The sequence below is a fragment of the Labrus bergylta genome, chromosome 4 (assembly GCF_963930695.1).
Source record: "Labrus bergylta chromosome 4, fLabBer1.1, whole genome shotgun sequence".
Classification (NCBI taxonomy): domain Eukaryota; kingdom Metazoa; phylum Chordata; class Actinopteri; order Labriformes; family Labridae; genus Labrus; species Labrus bergylta.
The window spans coordinates 32,567,128-32,589,618 of record NC_089198.1 but is presented as its reverse complement, the minus strand read 5'-3'; the positions used below and the strand labels follow the sequence as shown (position 1 = coordinate 32,589,618).

The 22,491-nt window shown below is 39.8% G+C and overlaps 1 protein-coding gene across 7 annotated transcripts in view; it reads left to right on the top strand.

The window, feature by feature from the left end:
* Positions 1-14,397, top strand: part of asph (aspartate beta-hydroxylase) — a 31,869-nt gene extending 17,472 nt beyond the window's left edge. For 6 of the 7 annotated variants that reach the window (XM_020630214.3, XM_065954393.1, XM_029276732.2 and 3 more), the window contains 8 exons: positions 4,313-4,390; positions 6,392-6,472; positions 6,689-6,774; positions 7,112-7,180; positions 7,748-8,579; positions 8,935-8,976; positions 9,561-9,608; positions 11,842-14,397. In XM_020630214.3, the coding sequence (XP_020485870.1) occupies positions 4,313-4,390; positions 6,392-6,472; positions 6,689-6,774; positions 7,112-7,180; positions 7,748-8,579; positions 8,935-8,976; positions 9,561-9,608; positions 11,842-11,849 (1,244 nt within the window). In that variant the 3' untranslated portion in view covers positions 11,850-14,397. The remainder of the gene's footprint in view (positions 1-4,312; positions 4,391-6,391; positions 6,473-6,688; positions 6,775-7,111; positions 7,181-7,747; positions 8,580-8,934; positions 8,977-9,560; positions 9,609-11,841) is intronic. The other variant, XM_065954391.1, reaches the window with a different exon arrangement.
* Positions 14,398-22,491: the final 8,094 nt, after the last annotated feature.

The window sequence follows — 22,491 nt, the reverse complement described above, 5'->3', positions numbered from 1 at the left end:
TGTCTGTTTTATTATCTGCCCATTCCCTAAAGTCTCTTATTTGGCTGTCAGATGTCCACGTGTAGTTACTTGATGACAGTCACAGGGTCATTTCAATTTCCCCAAATTCCAAATATAGTAAAAATTCAGCTTCACTAACATTATGGTCTCATGTCATACAGCTTGGAGTTGGTAACTGAACTGTCCAGCCGACTTTGCTCTGAGCTTATTGGCTCGTTTAACAGGGGATCTAGGTAAAACCGTTTAGCAACCCATTAGAATGAATGAGTCCCTCCAGGAAGTTGTAATGAAATCATAAATGTAACCAATCCTTGCACCATTTCCTTCTACTTTTGGCCAATCTACAGAACTTTCCTGAAAGTGTAACCAATCACCCCTTTTCCATAGATGGACATAGATCCCCGTATACTTTACTATTATTTGGTTGTAATGTGTCTACACAGTTCTGCTTGTTCTGTGTTAGCATCTTAGCACAGGTTTAGCATACTGGCGAACAGACTTGAAACGTTATCCTTTCTCTATAAATGTTTTATATTTAATATTGGGTTTTTTTACCCCAGATTTGGGTAGAAGACACAATCTGTAGGAGGCTAAAATACCTGGAACGTCATAAATTTAGAAAAGAGCGGCAGTTACGTCAACAGTGCATTTCTGAAAAGTTGAAATATTTTCAACTTGAGCGCTCTGAACGGCTGCTTTCTGCTGCGAATGCTCTCTACCTGTTGAAAAGAAGACGCTGAGTTAAAAGATTATGGGTGGACACGGGGCCTCAAACATTCATAAATTTTTGTTTTGTGACTGTCTGAGCTGAGAGAAAAGTGAACTGTCAGATGAAAGCATGCTGTTTTTATTCAGCACACTTTCTTTGTTTGCAGGTTTTGACGTGATTTAGAGAAGAGACATGTTTAATTCAGAGTGCTTGAGTTTAGTTATTGTTGCTACAAGCAGAGAAGACTGAAACCAACAGCAGGTCTGTTGACTTAGACATTTGTCCAGGGGGTGTGTTTGTGTGGGTGTGTTTGTTTGTTTGACTGGCTTGCATTCAACTTGTTAGCGGTTTTAAAGGCATTGATGACACCCACTTTGAAAACAGGTTCTTCCTGCTCTGGGGAAGAGAGAAACCATCTTGGGCTATTTATTGAAGAATTAGTGAAGCACAAAACTACTGAGAGAGGGGTGGACATTTTAATTCTGAATGATATTACATTGTTCACTATAAGGTTATTTTGATTTTAAGTTCTGGACTAATCTCGTAGTGGGCACACACTCCATGAAAAAAACCCAACTGATTATCTTATACATATCAAGAATATGCTATGCCTCCAGCTGCAATTTAAGTTACGTGAGAAGATTAAATTAGACTTTCATACAGGCTGGTTGTTGTGATTGGTTGGAAACTGTCACTTTATGATGCATATTAGATTTAACAAAAACTGATAAAAGCTTTAAATTAATCGTGTAACTGCTCACACAAATGTGTCAGTTATCTGAATCCATATTTCAATGCTGTATAATGATGAGCATAATGAGCATAGGTGTCACTGATTACATCAAAACATGGCTGCATTTCTGAACATAAGCCAGACCCAGGGTTGTGGTTTTATGTTTGATGGTTCTGATGGCATTAAGCCCAAAAATGTTTCACCTGTGTTTGTCAAGGTGTGCCAATCAAACGGTCTACTGTAAAATTGGTTTATACCAGACCTTAAGATTGGTTTTTATCTCCTCTTGATATATGAGCGTGCTCAGATCTCACTTAAGTAGGGAGAAGTTGCTTCTGCAACAAAAGGTCAGGGTGTTTTACTTCAGCTTAAATTATTTCCTGTTGACCTGGTTGTGTGTAGCAGTGTAACGAATGGCTTTTTAGTGTGTAGCTGATATTGGACACTAGAAATAAATGATTGTGTGCGTGGAACCATCACTACATGGGTGGAACTATCAATTCCCGGTTTGTAACAATGACTTAGAATCAGACATTCAAAGACTACCAGTGTTGTAACTCGTGTCTCGTTTGTGTGCAACATCAGATGAGAAACCTGGAGACTCAGCTAGGACAGGACCTAAGACAGGTATCATCATGCAACAACTTGCATGAAGGTGATGTGTTGCAGTGAAGGCTTGACTAATTGGAACTCATGGCTCCTCCTCTCGACTGATATTGCTTTGATTACATCATCAAAACCTTCTGGTTTTTATTATGTTCTTAACCTGCTTGGAATGGGTTGGTCAGATTTAATCATTGTTGGCCTTGTATGTGTGTGATTGAATAGTGAAGTTGTCTTAAACATGAGGATTTTTTTAAAAAGAAGTTTGTGTAGATCATGTTTTACATAGTTTAAAACAAAGTGTAGATTACGTAGTGTAGGATGACAATGGCATGGAACTTGGAATGTGGATCAATTAGACATGCCTGTCTAATGTTTGGTGCTGCTGCATAACAGATTGAATTTTCGCATGATCTACGCATCCTATAACAACTCACTGTTACAAGTGGTTAAAACACCAAAACAGTGTTGTTGCTCATTCATCTCAGAACCCTCTCCAACCAAAGATGTGGGCTGGAAGCTGCGGGAGGCTTTAAAGCAACAGCTGGCCATCATCCATGAACGTGTGGAGGCCAAGAAACTTGCCAAGTTGGCTCTGGCTGAGGTCAGAGAGATTCTGGCCAAAGAGGCGGAGGAGAAGGAGCTTGAGCTGGGGAGGAAGGACATTTCAAGTAAGGTGAAGGAAAGAGTGGCCGCCAGACTGAAAGAGGAAGAGGAGAAGATGGAAAAGGAAGAAATGGAGAAACTAAAGAAGGAAAAAACAAACCAAGTGGATGACAAAAAGAAAGACGTGAGCAAGGTTGGGGACAAAAAGCCAATGAAAGTAGGGGAGAAAGAGGAGAAGTTGGAGGGAGAGGGAAAGAAAGCAATAAAGGAAGATGGAGAGAAGGGGTCAGAGTCCACCAAAGAAAAAAGAAAGAAAAGCAAAGAGAAATCCGAAGGTGTTAAAAAGAAGTAAGATTTAATCGGCTATAAGGAAGGCAGCGTTCTCCATTTTCAGCCTGAGCATCAGGTGTTTAGCATTACTTTGGCACCAATCGTTTGTCCATTGAAACAAGTTTCTATTCATGAAATAGTTAGATTTTCTAGTTCACTATTTCCTTCTTGAAAATACTAATCAATCATCTGCCTTTTCTTAACCTTTTTAGTTTTTTCAGTTTTTGTTTAGCTTGTTTATGGACAGTCAACGTCATCTTTGGCTTCTAGTCTTTTTTCTCAAATCAATGTGCTGTTGAACTTTTTCATCCTTTCTCCTTACAAACACTTCAACATCTATTCAACATCATAGCTACTTTTGTTTTTCGACCGAATGACGGAGCTCATGAGCTCGCTGCTTCAATGCAAGTGCTACCAGCAAAAGAGATTCTTACAAGACTGAAACCACCAAAAAAAATGCAAATTAAGAAAGACCAGCACATCCCCCAAAGTGCGGTCTGAATCCAGAAACGCAAAGGTACAAATAAGCAAAAATAATCTGCACACCAGGGAGCTCCCGTTGAAGGAAAAGTGACTTTTCCAGCCAACATGCTCTTCATCAGACTTTCCAATCCTTCAATGAGAACTCCTGCAGATCTAATTGAGATTAGATTTAATTTAATTGAAATAGATTAAAAGTGTTCAAATGTATCACATGTTCTTCAGAGTTCATTTACATGTTAACTGATGTGCTTTGATCTTTTTTTCAAAATAGTTGAAGTATTAGATGCTAATTTTTCTTCTTAATTTAGTCATTTTTGTGTCACATATTCTGTCAATAAAGTGTCCTGATCTGTGCAAGTGCTGTTTTTTTTAGCATGTGTGTCGGTCTCTGGTTTGATTAGATCTCGTGTACTTGGAAGGTAAACCAAAAAAAGGATCACATTAACAACCATCTGTGTTTGCTCCAAACTTGATGGTTTTATCAGCCTTTCAGAAAGTACCACTGAGCCTCAAAATCTTATGAGAAACTTGTAAGTCAGCAAAAGAACACCCATGCCTGGTTTCATGTTATTACCAATGTTATCATGACTTAACATGCAGAACAGTTTTTATTACAGGGCCTTGTGAAGAGTGATTCTTTTGACACTTTCCAGGAAAGAAAATGCTAGATGTCTGGACTCTTAGACTATGATAACAATAAATGGTATCAATGGGCTGATACTTCTGATTATGTGCTTGATTATGGTCTTATTATCCTATACTCTCGCACACACCTAGATGTACATGTCCTGTGTGTTTACTACACAACACACATTTCTTGCCATCAACTTGTGCATCATCTCATATAGGACTGAAAGAGAAGGCTGTTGTCGTCACTTCCCGTCGTGAAGCTGCCCCCGTGGAGACACCTGAACCATCACCTGAAGGTACCAACAATCTTTGATATACACTCTGTTACTTTGAAAATTTCCCTCCAGCGTCATCATAAGAACCTGTTAAGTTAGGATGCTGTGCTGAATGTAAATCAAAACAGAAAATGATGATTAGAAAAACATTGAAACCTCTTAATTAATTTGAAGTATTAATACAATTTACATACAGAAAATGTAATTGTTTTGGAAAATGGTTTTCCCATTGACGTCGGCAACAAATTTCAAAAAGGTTGGGACAGGGGCGTGTTGACCACCCTGTCCCAACACCTCTTCTTTGAACAACTCTCGGTAAGCATTTGAGAACTGAGGAGACCAATTTCTGCCATTTTGAAAGTGAAATGTGTTACTATGCTTGCTGAATGTAGGATTCAGGGTCCGGTTGCATCAACTGGTCTTAACTTAGACTACTCTGGATCTTGATGTTTAGCCTTTTATAACCTTTTTGCTGTGCTCACAAATGCACTACGCACACACCTGTAAGCAGACTTCAAGCTCCTGCAGAAATCAAAGACTTCAGGGTCTTCAGATGGAAACGGACCTATTGGGTCAGCACCATGGACAGCTTCAGTGCTGGAAGCGTTGGTTTTAGTGATGCTGGTCCTGTGAGCTCTTCACCTAACCTAAAGTTTGTAGACCTTCATTAACAGTTCTAATTGAAGTGTCTAATGTCGTTGCCTCCTCCTGACCAGGTGCAATATTTACGACGAGTCTTAGTGAGAAGGCTTAAGCCCCTGGTTGTGCAACCAGTGTGACGGTCAGTTTGGACTTTGAACTCCAAGTTAAGACTGACTTGGCTCAAGTCAGCAATGGTGGTGCAACTGACTCTGAGTGTTCATCACTTAGGCTCTCCTTTGTTTTATTTAACATTTCAATATCTGCTAAACTGCTGTCTCAATTCTCAATTCCCCCCAGTTAACTTCAACATTCATTTTTGTACTGTATATACCCCCCGTTTTTATTTCCCCTCTGGGGATCAATAAAGTACTATCCTATCCTATCCTAAACCAAAAATAGTTGTTTCGCATTGTATTACTGAAATAAGCAAGGCCTTCCCTGGAGAAGAAGTGTTCTACTAGGCAGCACATGTCGCTCCATGTAGGTTAAGCATTAATCAGGCAATCACAAAAGTGCAGGTTACCTATTCTATGTGTACTAAAGCACTCCCTGTACATCACATATGCCGGCCTTTGAACTGTGAACAGATTACACTCCAGATGGTTCCTCTTCTCTTTAGCCATGAAGAATTTGGCGTTCAACTTGTCAGACCTCAGGAACGTTTTCCCACTTCACCTCTGTCCATTTCAAATGGTACATGGATTAGAAGTTTGTATAGCGCTTTTCTAGTCTTTTCAGTTAGAAAATGAACTGCCCCATCCAAAATGATACCCCTGGTTCCTGCGCTTGCCCTACATGCAAAGGTTTCCTCCGATTTTCTGAATCTTTCATCTCTAGATTCTACAAATTTGTCAAAGTCTCACTTTCTTAAAGTGACATGTTACTCTTATCTGTTTCCAGTTCACTGAACGGTGAGATTGACCAACTACTCCAGTCTCGTTACCACTGTCCCAACTCCTTTTGAAATGTGTTGCTGGCATCAAATTTAAAATGTGAATTCAAAGTTTTACAAATCATCACAAATCTGTCTAAACATTTTACAAGAGGCCACACTTTTTGGAAACTGGGTTGTTTATAATTAGATTGAGAATTTTCTCCAAGTGGACCACCGCATTGTTCTTTTTGTGAGACTTTGAAGTGATAAACAAAGATACTGACACAGTATCACAGAGTTGGACCACAGCTTGATTCAAAGATGCAAAGAATGAATGAAGTGTTCTGTAGGATTCATGGAAAGTTGAAAAGCTGATTATTGTGGTCTTTGATTCTTTGCCTCCTCCACCAACCCCACAAAAAAAAAGTGAATTCTAAAATTGGGGAAGGAAACATTTTCATTTCAAAGATTTAATGCTCATTTGTTCATCTTCCTTCTTGTTGTAGCTTTTCTTGAGCCTGAGCCCGTGCTTGTTGAAGAAGTGCTGGAAGCTGCTGAAGCCGACCGCACAGCTTCAACACCACCAGGTGTGTATTCATGTGCCTTTCATTTGATGATTGTGTAGTGGGCTTTTCATCAAGCATAAGGCAGACAGTAAATCAAACAGTGGCAGGGAAGGTGTTAGTAGGCAGATTAAAACTGAAGCTGCAGTTAAAGATATGAAACCAGCCCATTAACAAACGCCTCCTGCATCATAGACTCCCTAAACTCTGTTATATAAACCTCTGTGCTTCTGTGTCCAGAGCCTGAACCTGAGGCAGCAACTGAGGCTGAACCAGAACCTGAACCTGAACCAGAACCAGAACCAGAACCTGAAGAGACTGCTGAGGTTTGTACAGATATGTTTTTAATCCTTTTGGTCGTTGTATATCGGCGTGCTCACATTTTGAGCATTGCATTTTAAAATACTTTTCAGTGTGGGCTTTGGAGGTCTTTTGATGGAACTTCTAAAAGCAAGATCGTGTGCTTAACAGATGGAATTTCTTCGCCGTAGTTTCATACCATCATAGGTAGCGTCATATCAATTGATAAAATCTCAATAAAGCGGTTCTTAAATCAGCCAGGACTATAAACGATACCTGTAGATCTTAATGGGTTACATGGTTAACAGAAAAGTCCTCAATTTATATTCTTTCAAAAACTCATGGGATGTTTTCTTGATTCAGGTTATTGAGGAGGATCCAGAGGTGCTAGCAGAGGAACCTGAAGCTGTGGAAGAGGAGGCTGCAGATGAGGTATGTAATTTATCATGAATTGCATCATTGTGCCCTTTGCTCTTCTGGCAAACTGAATTGTCTTTATCTCAGTGTGTTCGGTCAGGTGTTGTAAATAAAAGTATTTTGTCTTCCTGCTCTTATGACAACCTCACATTTCTCAACATTTGTGAAAGAATTAAAACAGCTTTGTAAATGGTCTGACCAGAAGTCTCAGTACTGACAGAGTCATCTGTATTCTAGTTTTGCTGGAGGCACTTAAACATTTTTGTTTATTTTCTATGGAGCTGGTATTGTGTACAACTGTTACTTAGCTAACAAGCCTCATTTGTTCAGTTGACACTACCTGCCTGCAGCTTCTATGCTTTGGTGTAAGAGTTGAATGTTGGTCGGGAAAAGTCCATCATGATATTCTTGTTAATTTCTCACTAATTTCACTTTTCCTGAATCTGTAGACTTCAGTGGTTGTTTCCATTTAAAAAGCTTTTCAGCTGCTTGACTGCATCACTGAAGCAAAACAGCTTCTGAATGAACTTGTGAAAGAAATGTAAAAACCCTTAAAAAAATGTTGACTGTTGTTTGATGCAGGCTGCTCCAGTCGAGGAGGAGGTAGCAGCAGCTGAAGAAGTTATCGAGGAGGTGGAGGAAGTAGCAGAAGCAGCAGAGGTGGAGGAAGAAGCAGCAGAGCAAGCTGTGGAGGAGGAAGCTGCTGATGAGGCAGTGGAGGAGGTTGAGGCGGCTTTTGAGGAGCTGGCCTCAGTTGTAGAGACTGTTCCAGAGGAGAGTGCTCCTACAGAAGAAGCTGTGGAGGAGGCTGCTCCGGCAGAGGAAGCTTTGGAGGAGGCTGCTCCGGCAGAGGAAGCTGTGGAGGAGGCTGCTCCGGCAGAGGAAGCTGTGGAGGAGGCTGCTCCTGCAGAGGAAGCTATCGAGGAGGCTACTCCTGCAGAGGAAGCTGTGGAGGAGCCAGCAGAGGAAGCTGTGGAGGAGGCTGCTCCAGCAGAGGAAGCTATCGAGGAGGCTGCTCCTGCAGAGGAAGCTGTGGAGGAGGCTGCTCCAGCAGAGGAAGCTGTGGAAGAGGCTGCTCCGGCAGAGGAAGCTGTGGAAGAGGAAGCTGTGGAAGAGGAGGCTGCTGAGGAAGAAGAGGGGGCTCCTGCAGAAGAGGCTGTTCAAGTTGTAGCAGCAGAAGAAGAGGAGACGGCTCCTTCAGAGGAAGAGGCTGCACCCTTAGAAGAAGTGGTTGAGGAGGTATTAGAAGAAATGGAAGCAGCTACTTCTGAGGAGTCCTCAGAGGAAGCAGCTGAAGAGGTAGCACAAGAAGAGGAGGAAGCTGCTGAAGATTTAGCTGTGCAGGAGGAAGCAGCTGCAGACGAGCCTGCTGAAGAGGAGGCAGCATCCTCAGTGGAGGAAGAAACAGTAGCAGGTAAAAAAGAAATAGTAACATGAAAAAGGTCAGATAGCATCAGTGTCACTGTTGGTTGTGTCTGAAGACTACGACTTAAAAATGTGAGTAGTAGGTAATAGAAATAAAAGCATGGGGTTAATCTCTAGAGGCCAGGGCCTCACAGTCCCATTCACCCAGAGTCCTGTTGTTGGTTATAAATCCTTTTCCTCCACTAGATACTGCTGCCTTCAGTCTTTAGTTGGACACCACTTATCAGCAATAGATAAACGAGCTCCATCACTTATAACAGATTTATCAGGACAGATAAATGTAAGGTTGAAAGTTTGTGTTCAGGACACAGCAGGAATTTATTTTTTATTTTTTTGTTTGACAGAAAATGAAGAAGTACAAGAGGAAGAGGAGGCAGCAGAAGACGGTGGGTACAGAGATATTAAGTAGCTATTACTTACGTGTGTGTGTGTGTGTGTGGACTGCAGTATTACATGTATAGCCTGCCTCCCCATGTTAACAGATGGGACAGGTGTCGATCTAGAAAATCCTCATGCACATCAAATAAATCTTAATCCAAAATGGTTTCTGTCATTGTCATGTGGCTTGACGTCCAAGTGATTAAAGCAGTTATTACTTCATGTATATTCTTTTGATTTGACTCCATTTAGTTAGTTTTTTTTTACTTTTACACTTTTCTTTAGCTTCATACTGTCACTGAAACTGTACCAGACCACACATCACCCCCTCCAACAAACACCACTGCAATCCATCCTCTAAAATCCTTTCCTCAGCCCGTCATCATCCATACATCTTGGTATCCTTTCAACCTTTTCTCTTCTCATGCTTAATCAACAATAAAGCTTAAATCAAAGATACATTCATGGGGGGACACTTACAATAATATAGAGTATTCACACAAAAACCCAGCAGATCTTGAGACCCTTGACCACTAAAGGGGGACATGTAAGACCTTGTTTTCTTATCTGGATCATTTGTTTCTCTTTACAGTTGCAGAGTTTATCGAGACAGTGGAACAGAATCAGGAAGAGCCCACAGGTAAAGAAACCCACTTCATGATGATAGAAAACAGATACCAAGTACCAAGACTACATGTAGTTTTAAAGATTTTGAATGTGAAATCTGTTTTTCTTTTGGGTTCAAACGTCCCCTGAAGTAACACTCTGACTTTGGTCCATCCTGTGTGAGTTCTAGCAGCTGAAATGATCAAACCTGTAAAAGTATCATAACCCTAGAGCAGCCTTTCCCAAACTTAAAACTGCTGCGGCCCACTTTGAAATGCAAAATTACTCCGGGGCCCGTTATAAAATAAAAGTTTTGACTACAGCTATAACTTTGAGTAAGGGTAAATTATTGAACATTACAACATGATCGTAGATAGACACCAAAGTTTACTGAACATTATGTCCATGAATAGTCATGACACGCATTACTAATCACTTAAAGGGTTGACTCATGGAAAATCATCATGATATTTCTTTTATTTTTATACTTGGTGGAAGACTTTTTGTGGCTCACCTGCAGTACCCACACAACCCACCAGGGGACCGCTGCCCACACTTTGGGAAGCACTGCCCTAGAGTAAAATATCATGTGTTCTTCCAACTTATAATGTGGCATTCAAACTTCTGATTGGTGGACCAGATGTGGAGACTTATGTAATACAGAGGTGATGGTGTAAAGGCAGAGCAGTACGACGTGTGCTTTCAACGTGGATCTGATAATCAGCCGCACTTTGACTGCTCCTCAGGAGAACACATTATCTCTGATTTTGATAATAGAAAAGCTCTTTTTCTACAGCTTTCCCGACAGCCGTACCCTTTGCACAATAAACTGCATCAGTGTTAAAGTAACCGCTCTCTAGATAGTTAGATACTTCATTGATCCCGAGGGAAATTCAAAGCATCCAGTAGCAGGTTACAAAGACGTACATGACATGAAACATTTGTTACAAATTAACCACAAAACCAACGCCCCCACCTCCCATACACATATATATATATATTAACCTGAAAAAAAGATTTAAAGAATACCTCTAGATGAATCAATTTTTTTTAGCAATGTTTAAAAGGAAGAACATTATCAAAAAACAGACATTAAATAACAGTCAGTGCAAACATTAAAGGTGCGATTTTAAATTTAAATAATTGAGGTTATCATTATAGCAGGGAGATGTTTTATTCTTTGAATGAAGCAAAATAAATGTGCTTATGCTACTAGTGTAAAGGATATCCTGATGATAACATAGGCCTCACAAAGGTTCATGATTGAATAAACTTTGAAGGATGTGTGCTTTGATTTTAAAGTACAGGTCATTAAAACCAGTATAAATGAATTATCAGTGTCCCTCACAACGTCTGACGTAAAAAAACAAGTCAGGGACATTTTTCTAACTTTGATTTCACTTTCTTTCTTCTCATCAGTTTCAGTCATTTCAGCATCCAATAAAGTCATCAGTATTCAAACTGCATCACTCGAGATAAACCTCACAGTCGATATCCTGTTTAACAGGCGAGACATACAAAGAACAACTTTTCTTTAAGGCTTTATGTGATTTTTCACTCTTAAATGTAAGTCCTATCTTCAGTTTGTTTACATCGCCCGGACGGCCAGCTGACTCCTCCCCTCTCATATAAAAGTTGTTTAATTGAGGGACTAGAGAAAAGAAGAATAACATACTGTACTCACTGCTTAACTGTGTTTCTAGATCACGCTCATTTCAGGTAAATTTACATGCAGTGTGAAGATACCAGCATAATAAAGATCACTAGCATTAGCATGCTAACACAACAATGCAGAGAGAGTTGTTTTGGTTTCATGCTGGTGCTCAAGGGCGACATCTGCTGGATCAAAAAAATCACATATAAAGCCTTTAAGGTGTAATGCTTTTGGGGGGCTTCTTTGTCTGTATAGAACAGAGTGAGGAGAGCCAATACAGAAAGAACTTGGGACTTGTTAACAATCAGTGATCACGGTGCTCCTAGGAACTGAACTGGTTAAATAACTGAACTCCAGCTCATGAAGAATCTGTTTACTAAAGTTTTGTGAAAAAGGAAGAGAACACCCTCCAGATAATCGTTAAGTCTGACAAACATCTTAAGATTATTTTGTAATAATTGTAAGGTTTTGAAAAACAGGGCTAGGATTGGATGAATGATCTGAATCACAACATCCTGGAGGGACTGAATGTGTTTTAATAAAAAATATCTGTTCCTTTAAGTGTTTACCTTCAGCATGAAGACTTCATATCATGTTTTTATTCTTCCCCTAGAAACGTAGAGGACGTTGCAGTCTTTGTGGTGACGGAGCAGGGACCCACTGAAGTTGCATCGGCACCATCTGAGCATGCTCAGAACAAATGGTGCACCTCTCCATCTCCAGAGAAACGAATGAGTCATTATGACCACACTCTGCCCCCCCCCCCCCCCCCCTCCTCCCCCCCCTGTGTTTTTCACACCTCTTTGAACTTCCTGTTGGTATGAATGAGATAATGGATGAATTGTTTACCAATTTACTACTTCTTTACCCCATTGTTCTTTTTGGAGCACCCATTTTTAGTGATTTTCTTTTAAACTCTCAGAACATGTGAAGTGTTTGTGTTGCAGCCAATCAGAGTCTGTCTGGAACAGCTGGAATGTCACAGCCGTCTTGAACTGTATTAGTTTTGACGTAGTTTTGCTTCCTAGAGCTAAATTCTGCTAACTGAAGCTAAAGTTCATAACTGAGTCTACATCAAGCTGTTTCAGCTCGGTCTCTGTGCTCTTTGGAGGCTCAGAGCTACAACAGATAAGGGAATTTAGCTCGAAAACAACACATTAGGTCTTATCGCCACTGAGGTAGCAATGATGTGTTTTTTAGGGGAAAAGATGATCCTCTACCTTTGCCTGTTTCTTTCTGGTCAGATTTGTAATACTATGCAAAGCTGTCCTGATGTCTCTCACCTGCTTCACTCCTTCCTCCTCAGCTTACCAGTTTATTTACCACTCAGTGTGTGTGTATACTCCAGGATACCTCGCCACTTACCTACCACATGAATTAAGAGAAAAAGCAGGTGTGTGTGTGCTGATATGTTCCTCATGTATCCCTCGATGAGCGAGCGCTTGTGTGTTGATGAATCTCTTTTTATTTTTTTTCTAATTAGTCCTTCTGTGAGCCGTAGATATCATGTTGAGTTTTTGGACAGTGTTTAATTTTTTTTTCTTTTTGTTCTTTAACCTTTACCTCTGTGTGTGTGTTTGTCTTTTGTAGATCCTAGCTGTTTGTTTGTTTTTTTTTCTAGTTTCAGATTTGAATATCATAACCATCTAAAACTATCAAATCATTTTGAGCTGAAGTCTTTTGACGTGAAGCTTGGCTCTGTGTTTAAACTGTGATGTGAACGAGGGCACCATGAACAGTGCAAAGCTGACACTCGGGGTGTAAAGATTATTTTTCAAACCAGCCAGCGACACATGAATCCAGACCCCAAAAGGCAGAATATCTCAACTGAAGCATTTTTAACCCTTTGTGATCCGGAGTCTGCTTTTTTTAATGGTAGCTTCAAAACAGTAGTAACCTCTGGCTAACAGAGGGTTAAATAGATGAGACTTCTCATTCCAGTGTGATGATCTTTGTGCTTTTTCTTCAGTTGTGACACTCTCCTGCCCTACTCTGCTTCAACTGTGTAGTTTCATTTCCAGAGAGGGAAATGTGGTGACGAGTTCCTTTCGCCCCTCCTCTCATCTTTGTGACACCAGAAAGAGACTTGGTTTCTTTAGATCCCTGGTACCAGGGCTCCTGCAGGCTCATGGATCTGAGATATTTCTATCACAGGACTGAAATGAAGCCAAATCACACCTTCTTTGTGTTATATTGAAGGTGACGGTGACTTGTGTATGCTTATTTTCTTAATTTTCAAGCTGGACCACACAAGTGTATTTCCACATGACACTACGATAGTTTCTGGGCAGTTGTTGCAACACTGTTGATAACAAAACAACGATTAGTAGATCTGATTTTGAAGGATTTATTTAAAAACACTAGTTAGTGGAAGAGAGATCGGGGGAAACATTCCTGGTGTTTTAAAAAGCTATCATTCAGATTAACAGTCTCCATGTTCTCGAGTCCTAACATACTGTAAAGCAGCGTTAGAGGGGATGTAACACATTCCAGTGCTGTGCAGTAGTCCTCTGTCGGATGTCTTGTCTGTTTTTTTCTATAACAATTGCTGGTCTTTTCTACTTCTTTACACTTTGTAAGTCAATGTGAACTGTAAAACCTTTTTAAGATTACAATCTTTACCAAGAAAGAGGTCTAGATTTTTAAAAGCAACATTTTTAAAAAGGACTTGGACAAATAAAATGATAATAAAAACTCTTTCTTTACAGCTCTTTACCAAGCCGTGAGTTGTTCAGGACAGGGGGGTTTAAGGGGCTGTGCTCTTTAAGAAAACAACGTTGTTCTCCAAGAATTCAAAGGAAAGAGCAATAACATTAAACAGCTGAGTAACCCAGTGATACAGATGTTTATTTTTTCCTTACTAACGTTGGATCAGAAGTCATTTACATGCTGGGAAGGGTTGTGAGGAAATGGACAGATTTTCTCCCAAACAAAGGAGGTGGCAGTAAACTGGGCAGTACACAGACCTGCACAGTTCTATGGGAATAAAAGATTGTTGGGTAAAGACAGCCCATCACCTCACAGTGGTGTCTGCAGAGTCAAGCTGTCCTGTAGATACTATTGATTAAATTATTGTGAAGTAGCCATGGATTGTGTAAAGCAGTTATGAAGATACAATTTTCTGTAAACAATCTGTCGCTGCCTGCAATAAAAGGTTTGGGACAACAAAGTACTGACTTGAGTTCATTTTGTGAGTCTGTGTCAATGTAACCACTTGCATTAAAGACCATCATGTCTGTATAATATACTTCAGCCTCTACCATCAGTATGTGAATGTGTATGAATGGATGAGTTAATACTGATGGACTCTTTACACAGCAGCCTCTACCATCAGTGTGTGACTGTGTAGGTGTGACCTGCAGTGTGAAAGTGCTTTGAGTAGCCAGAAGACTAGAAAATTACTATACAAACTCAAGTACCATTTTTGCATTGTTGCATCATTTATGCAGAGTTCTGTTTATGCAGTCGGTTTGAAGTTTTGCAGCATGATGTTTAAAATTGCAGCATGTTTCTAACATTTAATTTTCTTGGGACTTTTTCATGTACTTATGAATTTGCACTACGTCTTTCCCGATGTAAATTGTCTGGGCCGTTGCATGTAGATTGCCCTTGTTGGCCGGAGACCTATAACCACTAGTGGTCACTTCTGAACAAAAAAGAACCCTACCAGTCAAGTCAAACCAAGATGTCCCATGCAAAAGGCCACAGAATCTAAATGTGCTTAAGTAATTACCTCAATCAAAGTGGAGTCCTTTTTCGATGTAATATATCCAATATTGAGCATTTATATGCAACAGGTATTTTTTCCTGGAGTTGTTGGAAACCAAACGAGCTGCTGAGGGAAATAAATGTTTTTGCACTTAGCAGTTGTAGTTAAATAATGCTTTATGTTCCTGCTTCATGAAACATGCCACTGTTCCCAAACCATTGTTCACAAAGACATTTGCTCTTTACTCAGCAGCCTCTACCATCAGTGTGTGAATGTGTATGAATGGATGAGTTAATACTGATGGACTCTTTACACAGCAGCCTCTACCATCAGTGTGTGAATGTGTATGAATGGATGAGTTAATACTGATGGACTCTTTACTCAGCAGCCTCTACCATCAGTGTGTGAATGTGTATGAATGGATGAGTTAATACTGATGGACTCTTTACACAGCAGCCTCTACCATCAGTGTGTGAATGTGTATGAATGGATGAGTGAATACTGATGGACTCTTTACTCAGCAGCCTCTACCATCAGTGTGTGAATGTGTATGAATGGATGAGTTAATACTGATGGACTCTTGACACAGCAGTCTCTACCATCAGTGTGTGAATGTGTAGGTGTGACCTGTGGTGTAAAAACAATTGAGTGGTCAGAAGACCAGAAAAGCACTTTACAAGTGCCCCCCCCCCCCCCCAGGATGCTTGCGCCCCTGCCCTCAGTCTGTGTGCACCACTGTTGAGCAATAGAGCTCTGCAGTTTGCTGTCAGAATAAACACAGATTGGTTGGTCTGCTGTCCTAAATCCTGATTGGATCACACACTTCACAGCTAATTACTGTGTGTGAGTGCTGAGCTCAAACTGAGTCCACAGTCATAGATGCCATGGTGAATTTCTGACCAATAAATCTTTGTCTGCACTGTGTGCACAAAAACAAAAAACACATGAGCATGTTGTGCATTCTATAGAAAAAAACAGACACGACGCATAAACACATTATATTGCATCTCTGCTCAGATTTGTGTTACATCGTCTCCGTCTTCTCGACTACCCGCCCCCAGTCCGTTCGGTCTCACTTGCTCTCCTTTGAGTTATCACCATGGTAACTCGACAGAGACTGCAGGGTTGCAGCTGCAATGAGGAATAAAAGGTACATGAGCGAGGCTGAGACAACGGCAGTAAACTGGGCTAAAATAGGATAGCATATTATTTCATTTAAACCAATAAACCAGTGAATGTACACAACAGCATTGCAGCATCTGGCTCTCTGTGTCTGTATTCAGGTCACTTGTCATCTGACTCTCTTCCTGATCACCCGTCTCTCTCTCCCTCCCTGTCAGTTGCTTGTTTCCTTTCATTCTTCTTCTTGACAATGTTAAAAGCATTGCTTACACCTACAATGAGGGTAATTTAAGGAGGAGCCTCAGTAAGCATTCCTTAAGTCTCTCATTTATCTTGAGTTCAAGAGTGATCCAGTTCTAAATGACCTTGTAATGCTATAACTAGGTCTTATCACTGTCTCTCAATAGGCTATTAATAGTCTGAAATACAGCTATTATCACTTCCACTTTCTTTCCTCTCCAATGTGTGAGAGAGAGAGAGAGGCTTATAGGTAAATAGAAATCCTTCTTAATGTGTGATAACTGATGTTAAATGATTTCACAATAAGCCATGTTGAGTATCTTTTATATGAAGGGCATTCATGGTGTATGTTGATAATGTTAGATCATTTCAGACTTTTGAATGAATGCCTCTGATTTATTTAATAGAGATATTCTCCGGTTATAAGATGTTGAAGAATGATTTTTTTTTTACCATGAATAGACATTCACTGGGACACTAAGGTTAAGTCTTGAAGAAAAGGTACTGCAAAAACTGCACTTACTCAAATAATAGGAAGTGGACAATGAAGTTGTTTTTGATTTGAAAACATCTCTAGGTGTCTTTGCTCCTGAACCTAACATTTGTCTGGGTCTGCTTTTAGAAACTCATTTACCTCTAAACTACAATTCTTTAATAATAATAAAGAAAGGGGAAAATGAGAGACAAATTGAGGAACTGAAAGGAGGAATGAGAGGATCAGCTAACGATTGAAGAATGAGGGTCAGGGATGAAGAAAGGGGGTTCTCGGGAAGAAGGGTTTAGGAGATTATAGCTGCTGGAAAAAATTAATTGCAGCTGAGGTAGGATGGATGGAGGAGAGCTGATGAACCAGTTTCAGCTGGTGTCAAATGAGCATGAAGGAACCAGAGAGATTGAGAGCCAGAGTAGAGGAGCTTCCTCTCTCTTTCTTAGACCCTCAAGAAAACTTAAGAGGGATGTGTGTGAGCATTTTAATGTTTTTATGAGGTTGGTCAAAGGTTGTCACGGAGATAGTTAAAGTATGCAGGAAAAGACCAGCTGCAATTGATTTTGATAATATAGGTAGGTATAGGTACTCCCGTCTAGAAGCTCCAATTCAAAATGAATTTCCTGGTTGAGATTGGGCAGAAAATCATTCTAAAACCAAAAGTGAGGCTGAAAGTTTGAGTGATTAGTGTTGAGTGGATGTCGCTGCTGACTGATTCAAACTTAGGTTGCATGTCTAGACGAAAGAGGTATACAAGTTGAGGATGACCAGACTGCTGGGTCTCTGTAATAGAGGTGGGAGATGAGCAGTGATGGCCAAGTTACTGAAAATTGGTAACACAGATACTGGTTGGTAACTATCAAAAAGTCACTGAGTCACTGAGTTTTGTATTAAAAAAGTAACTAGTTACTAGGGAGAGTAACTTTCGCATTACTTTTTTTGGCTTCAGTATTAGTGTACATTATTTAGTGGTTCTGTGGCAGTGTGAGAGAAAACAACTCACACATTTCATAGAACACTGTAGTTATTTTCAATATGTAAGCTCTTTTGCTGATTAGTTCTCTGAAAAGTCTGCCTAGATCCCAGCATGCCAGTCAGACTGGCACATGGCGCTGGACCAGTGAAAACTGGCACAATAGGAGGAAACATAATACTGTGTATTAATTTAGAATATGTTTTCCAGCCGTCTCATGATAAAACAGTTCAGACTGAAAGGTTTCCATCTCTTCTTTACGTGGCTTTCTAGAGATGTGAATGACAAAAAGTTTGATGGGTACAAGTAGGATCACACTTTCTGCCAGCAGTTAATCTGACTGGCTAGGCTAACTGGGATCAGCTTATGTACATAAACCTACTGTCATCACGGAGATACCAAACGGTTAAACAGTCAATTTAGCCAATAAAGAAAATAAAGTACTCCTTTATAGCAGTACATTTTGTAAAGCAAGTCAACTGATATTCATTTAAAAATGCCTCATGGTGGTAGAAGATGGGCGATTCTGGAGGCATGGCATTGGAAACAGCATATACCACTGAACTTCATATCCCTAAACTAAGCGTACATGTCACTGGCAAACTGGCATGCCATGAACAGCACTTGCATGCCGGTACTCCCAAAGTGGCATGTCACAGATTTTGAGTAAGTGATAGAGTCTTCATGGCTGGGGATGGGGGATGCTCCTTTGATGAAATCGTGTTGGACAGAAACCAGGGGGATCCTCCACATGAACTAAATTATTTATTCCTTTTATTTATGATGTCTACAATGGCACAGTAGCCTAAACAGATGGTAATACTCTTCTTGGACTATTCATGTTACCATAGAATGGCTGCTATAATAATAGAGTACATTTCTGAGACCGGTCTTGATCTCAGTCTTGGTATTGAAAGCATTTACACTCAGTCTGGTCTCGGTCTCAGACTGGATGGACTCTGGATTATAAATAAGACCGATCAAGACCACTACTGGTAGATATTAAATGGTAAATGGACTTGAGCTTGTAAAGTGCTTTTCTGGTCTTCTGACCACTCAATTGTTTTTACACCACAGGTCACACCTACACATTCACACACTGATGGTAGAGGCTGCTGAGTAAAGAGTCCATCAGTATTAACTCATCCATTCATACACATTCACACACTGATGGCAGAGGCTGCTGAGTAAAGAGTCCATCAGTATTAACTCATCCATTCATACACATTCACACACTGATGGTAGAGGCTGCTGAGTAAAGAGTCCATCAGTATTAACTCATCCATTCATACACATTCACACACTGATGGTAGAGGCTGCTGTGTAAAGAGTCCATCAGTATTAACTCATCCATTCATACACATTCGCACACTGATGGTAGAGGCTGCTGAGTAAAGAGTCCATCAGTATTAACTCATTCATTCACACACTGATGGTAGAGGTTGCTGAGTAAAGAGTCCATCAGTATTAACTCATTCATTCACACACTGATGGTAGAGGTTGCTGAGTAAAGAGTCCATCATTATTAACTCATCCATTCATACACATTCAAATGCCGCCAACGAAGCAGCGGGAGCAACTTAGGGTTAAGTGTCTTGCCCAAGGACACATTGAACATGTTGCTGCAGGAGCTGGGGATCGAACCCCTGACCTTCCAGCTAGGCTTTTAAAAAAATGTGTTACTGTGATCAGAAGGAAAATGTCCCAATTCTTAAACAACGAATAACTTCAAGTCTTTGGTAGTTTGACTTTCCCCCCTGGTTACGGCCACAACCTTCCTGGTGTTATGGTATCAGTGAGTGACACGCCCCCTGCACACAAGCGGGAGTGGATGGAGACGACAGCAGTAGAGTCTGTGTCCATGCCGGAGATGTCCGCAAAATCTTCTGTTATTAAGCTTTGTTTCCAAAACCATGAAGAGTTTATCTGATATAGGTCACTCAATGATTTGCCCCTTTCAAAATCTATGCAGGTGTCTTAAGCATCAGACACCTGCAAAAACTCAAATAACAAGCCTAGTTATCTAATTTCTAGTCCAAATATGTCTTTACACTTATTATAAGCCACATTCACCTGAAGAATCCAGATTAAGACCTCATTTCAAGATATAATGAAAGGTTATCTGGACTTGTCAAGGGAATGTGGCTTTAAATAATTTGCATTGTAATGCTTTGAAGACGTAAGACCTTGTTTGTTGCCATCACATTTAATTAAAACAAACTTAAATTGAAAAAAGGACTCTTTCATTTGATCAATCTCGTGATTTTGTTTCATTGGTATTTATGAATCTTGGTCTTGACTCGATCCTAACACTTGGTCTATCTTGGTCTCGGAGGTCTCTGGTAGTGATGTAGTAAAAACCACACTACCAAATATACTATGAGAACATTCCTTGGTGCCCTTTCTCAAGTCCCTCCTTTCTATCTCCCATTTGGCACACCTCTCTTTCTCCAACATTGCTCGGCACACTTGCAGAGGCAACCAGATTCCAGAAATATGAAGCCAGGAACAGAAAACAGAGTTAAACGGGTAAAAACCAAACTTACTTATTTGATATCAAACTTTTATTTTATCACAGAGTCACCACTGGAAAACAGATACTTTAGCATGTCAGTATCAGTACACTGTCACTCTAGTGCTTGTTCACAGTCATCCGCACTGCAGTTAACCTTCAAAATAAAAACAATGAAATCAATGAGTTCCAAAAAAAAGTCAGACATGAATTTGTTTGAAAACATGCGTCAATCAAAAAGTTCTGTTGACTCCAGATCTTTCAGGTGGGCAGGAAAGAAAAAATGTTTCATAAAATGTTTCTTCATTCAAAGTTTGGGTTGTGACAGAGAATGTATGAGATTTGCTTTCACCAGGTATGCACACATCTTTCAGATAGTGTGGCATCCCAGGTAATAACCTGACATGGTGTCTGTTCAAGGACAGAGTGCAAGCTTTGACAATTTACAGGGTCATTAAAATGAGAGATAGTTATAAGAACAAATACTGAAGTTTAAATAGTGAAAATAAAGAATCTCTCACAGCTTGCTCGTGCACACAGTGTGGATGTGGTTTTGGTTAGTTGGCTGTTTTCAGTGACAACACACCATTTTTTGTGTGCTGTCATCTTGAAAGCTCCTGTGTAACTGAAGGAAATGGAATGATTAGCTAACCAACAGAAACTTGAGTTCCAATGTATTCACATGAAAACACGATTTTACATTTTACCCTTTCTATAAACATGAAAGTCTTGAGGTGTACAACACAAGTGTAAGGCCATCTTTCAATCCAACAGATGAATTTACGAGAATATTTATCACATACGACAATCTTCTATCAAATCAAGCAGTACATAAAAGTCATCATGACGCCTGGTGTCTGTTTTCAGGTTGAGTTTGGATGGACCTGAAGGTTGATTGACTGGCTGATGATAGATTTTACTGCATGAGCATTTTCCAAAGAGCCAACAACTCAAACCAGCAATTAATGTGCACAAACAAGATATACCCATAAGCATTAAGATACAAATGTCTATTTACAGCAATATAAACTGCAAAAGTTAATATGTTTAGTCATTATAAACAGATAGTATCTCATATCAACTGATTTCAAATCTGTATATATAAAAAAAATCACAACGAGAATCCAGTAAGGCAGATTACAGAATCAGTTCACCGTTATATTTTTGAAAAAGATAATTGTGGATTATATTTAAAATGACAATTAATAGCATTGCATTACATTTCATTACAAAGTTACAAGTTGTCTTGTTGGACAATCCTTATGAAAATCAAACGTCTTGATTGTTTTCAGAGAAATTGTGAAACGTTATTTAGAAGAGAACTGGTCAAACACAAAACGCTCCCAAAAAGAAGTTCCACTGTCACATTTATCTATGTGTCGAGGTTATGAGTTATCGTAGAGGTTTTGGAAAGTGTATCTCCAGAGCCAGCCAGGCAAACTGTTCACCTTCAATCTGAACTCATCTTTGTTCTGAGCTTAGCACTCTTTGCTCAACAAACACAGTTGAGATTGATATCAATCTTCTCTGTCTACTCCCAGCCAGAAAGCACATAAATATTAATGAAATGATCAACTTTTTTTTATGTTTTTATTTAACCTTTATTTAACCAGATAAAGAACCCATTGAGATCAGGATCTCTTAAACTGTCGCTGATCTGACCTGTCGACTGTGAGGCAACAGCGGTGATTCACGGAAAGTCATGAAACGATGTGCAGAAATACAGCAGCTGGTTTCCCTACTGACTTGCAATAGAAATGCCAAGTGTCAGTCCTATTCCTGATGTCATGGTCGAAACCACTGGCTCGTAGTTCAGGTGGTTAACGTGGAGGTTGGCAATTCATTTGACAAAGAGATACAGTATAAAAAGCAGTGTTTCACTAATCACAAATATCTTAGTCAATGTCTGTCCATCAACTTTACATCTATCTCCAGCAAAGTATGTTGTATTTAATCTTCTCATATTTAAGACCAGTATATTCTCATTCTTAGTTTTGATATTTTTAGTGTGTATTTACTTTGTATTTAATATTATACTGTGTTTATTTGCTCATATTGTGTGTTTGGATAACCTGCTGCTGTAACGCTACAATTACCCAGTTTGGGATCAATAAAGTAATTCTATTCTAACTCGATATTTAGAATCAATTCAATCACTGAACTCCAAACTTTCTTTTAAGGGTTCATAAGTTGCCTGAACATGGTTTCAACATCCAGCAT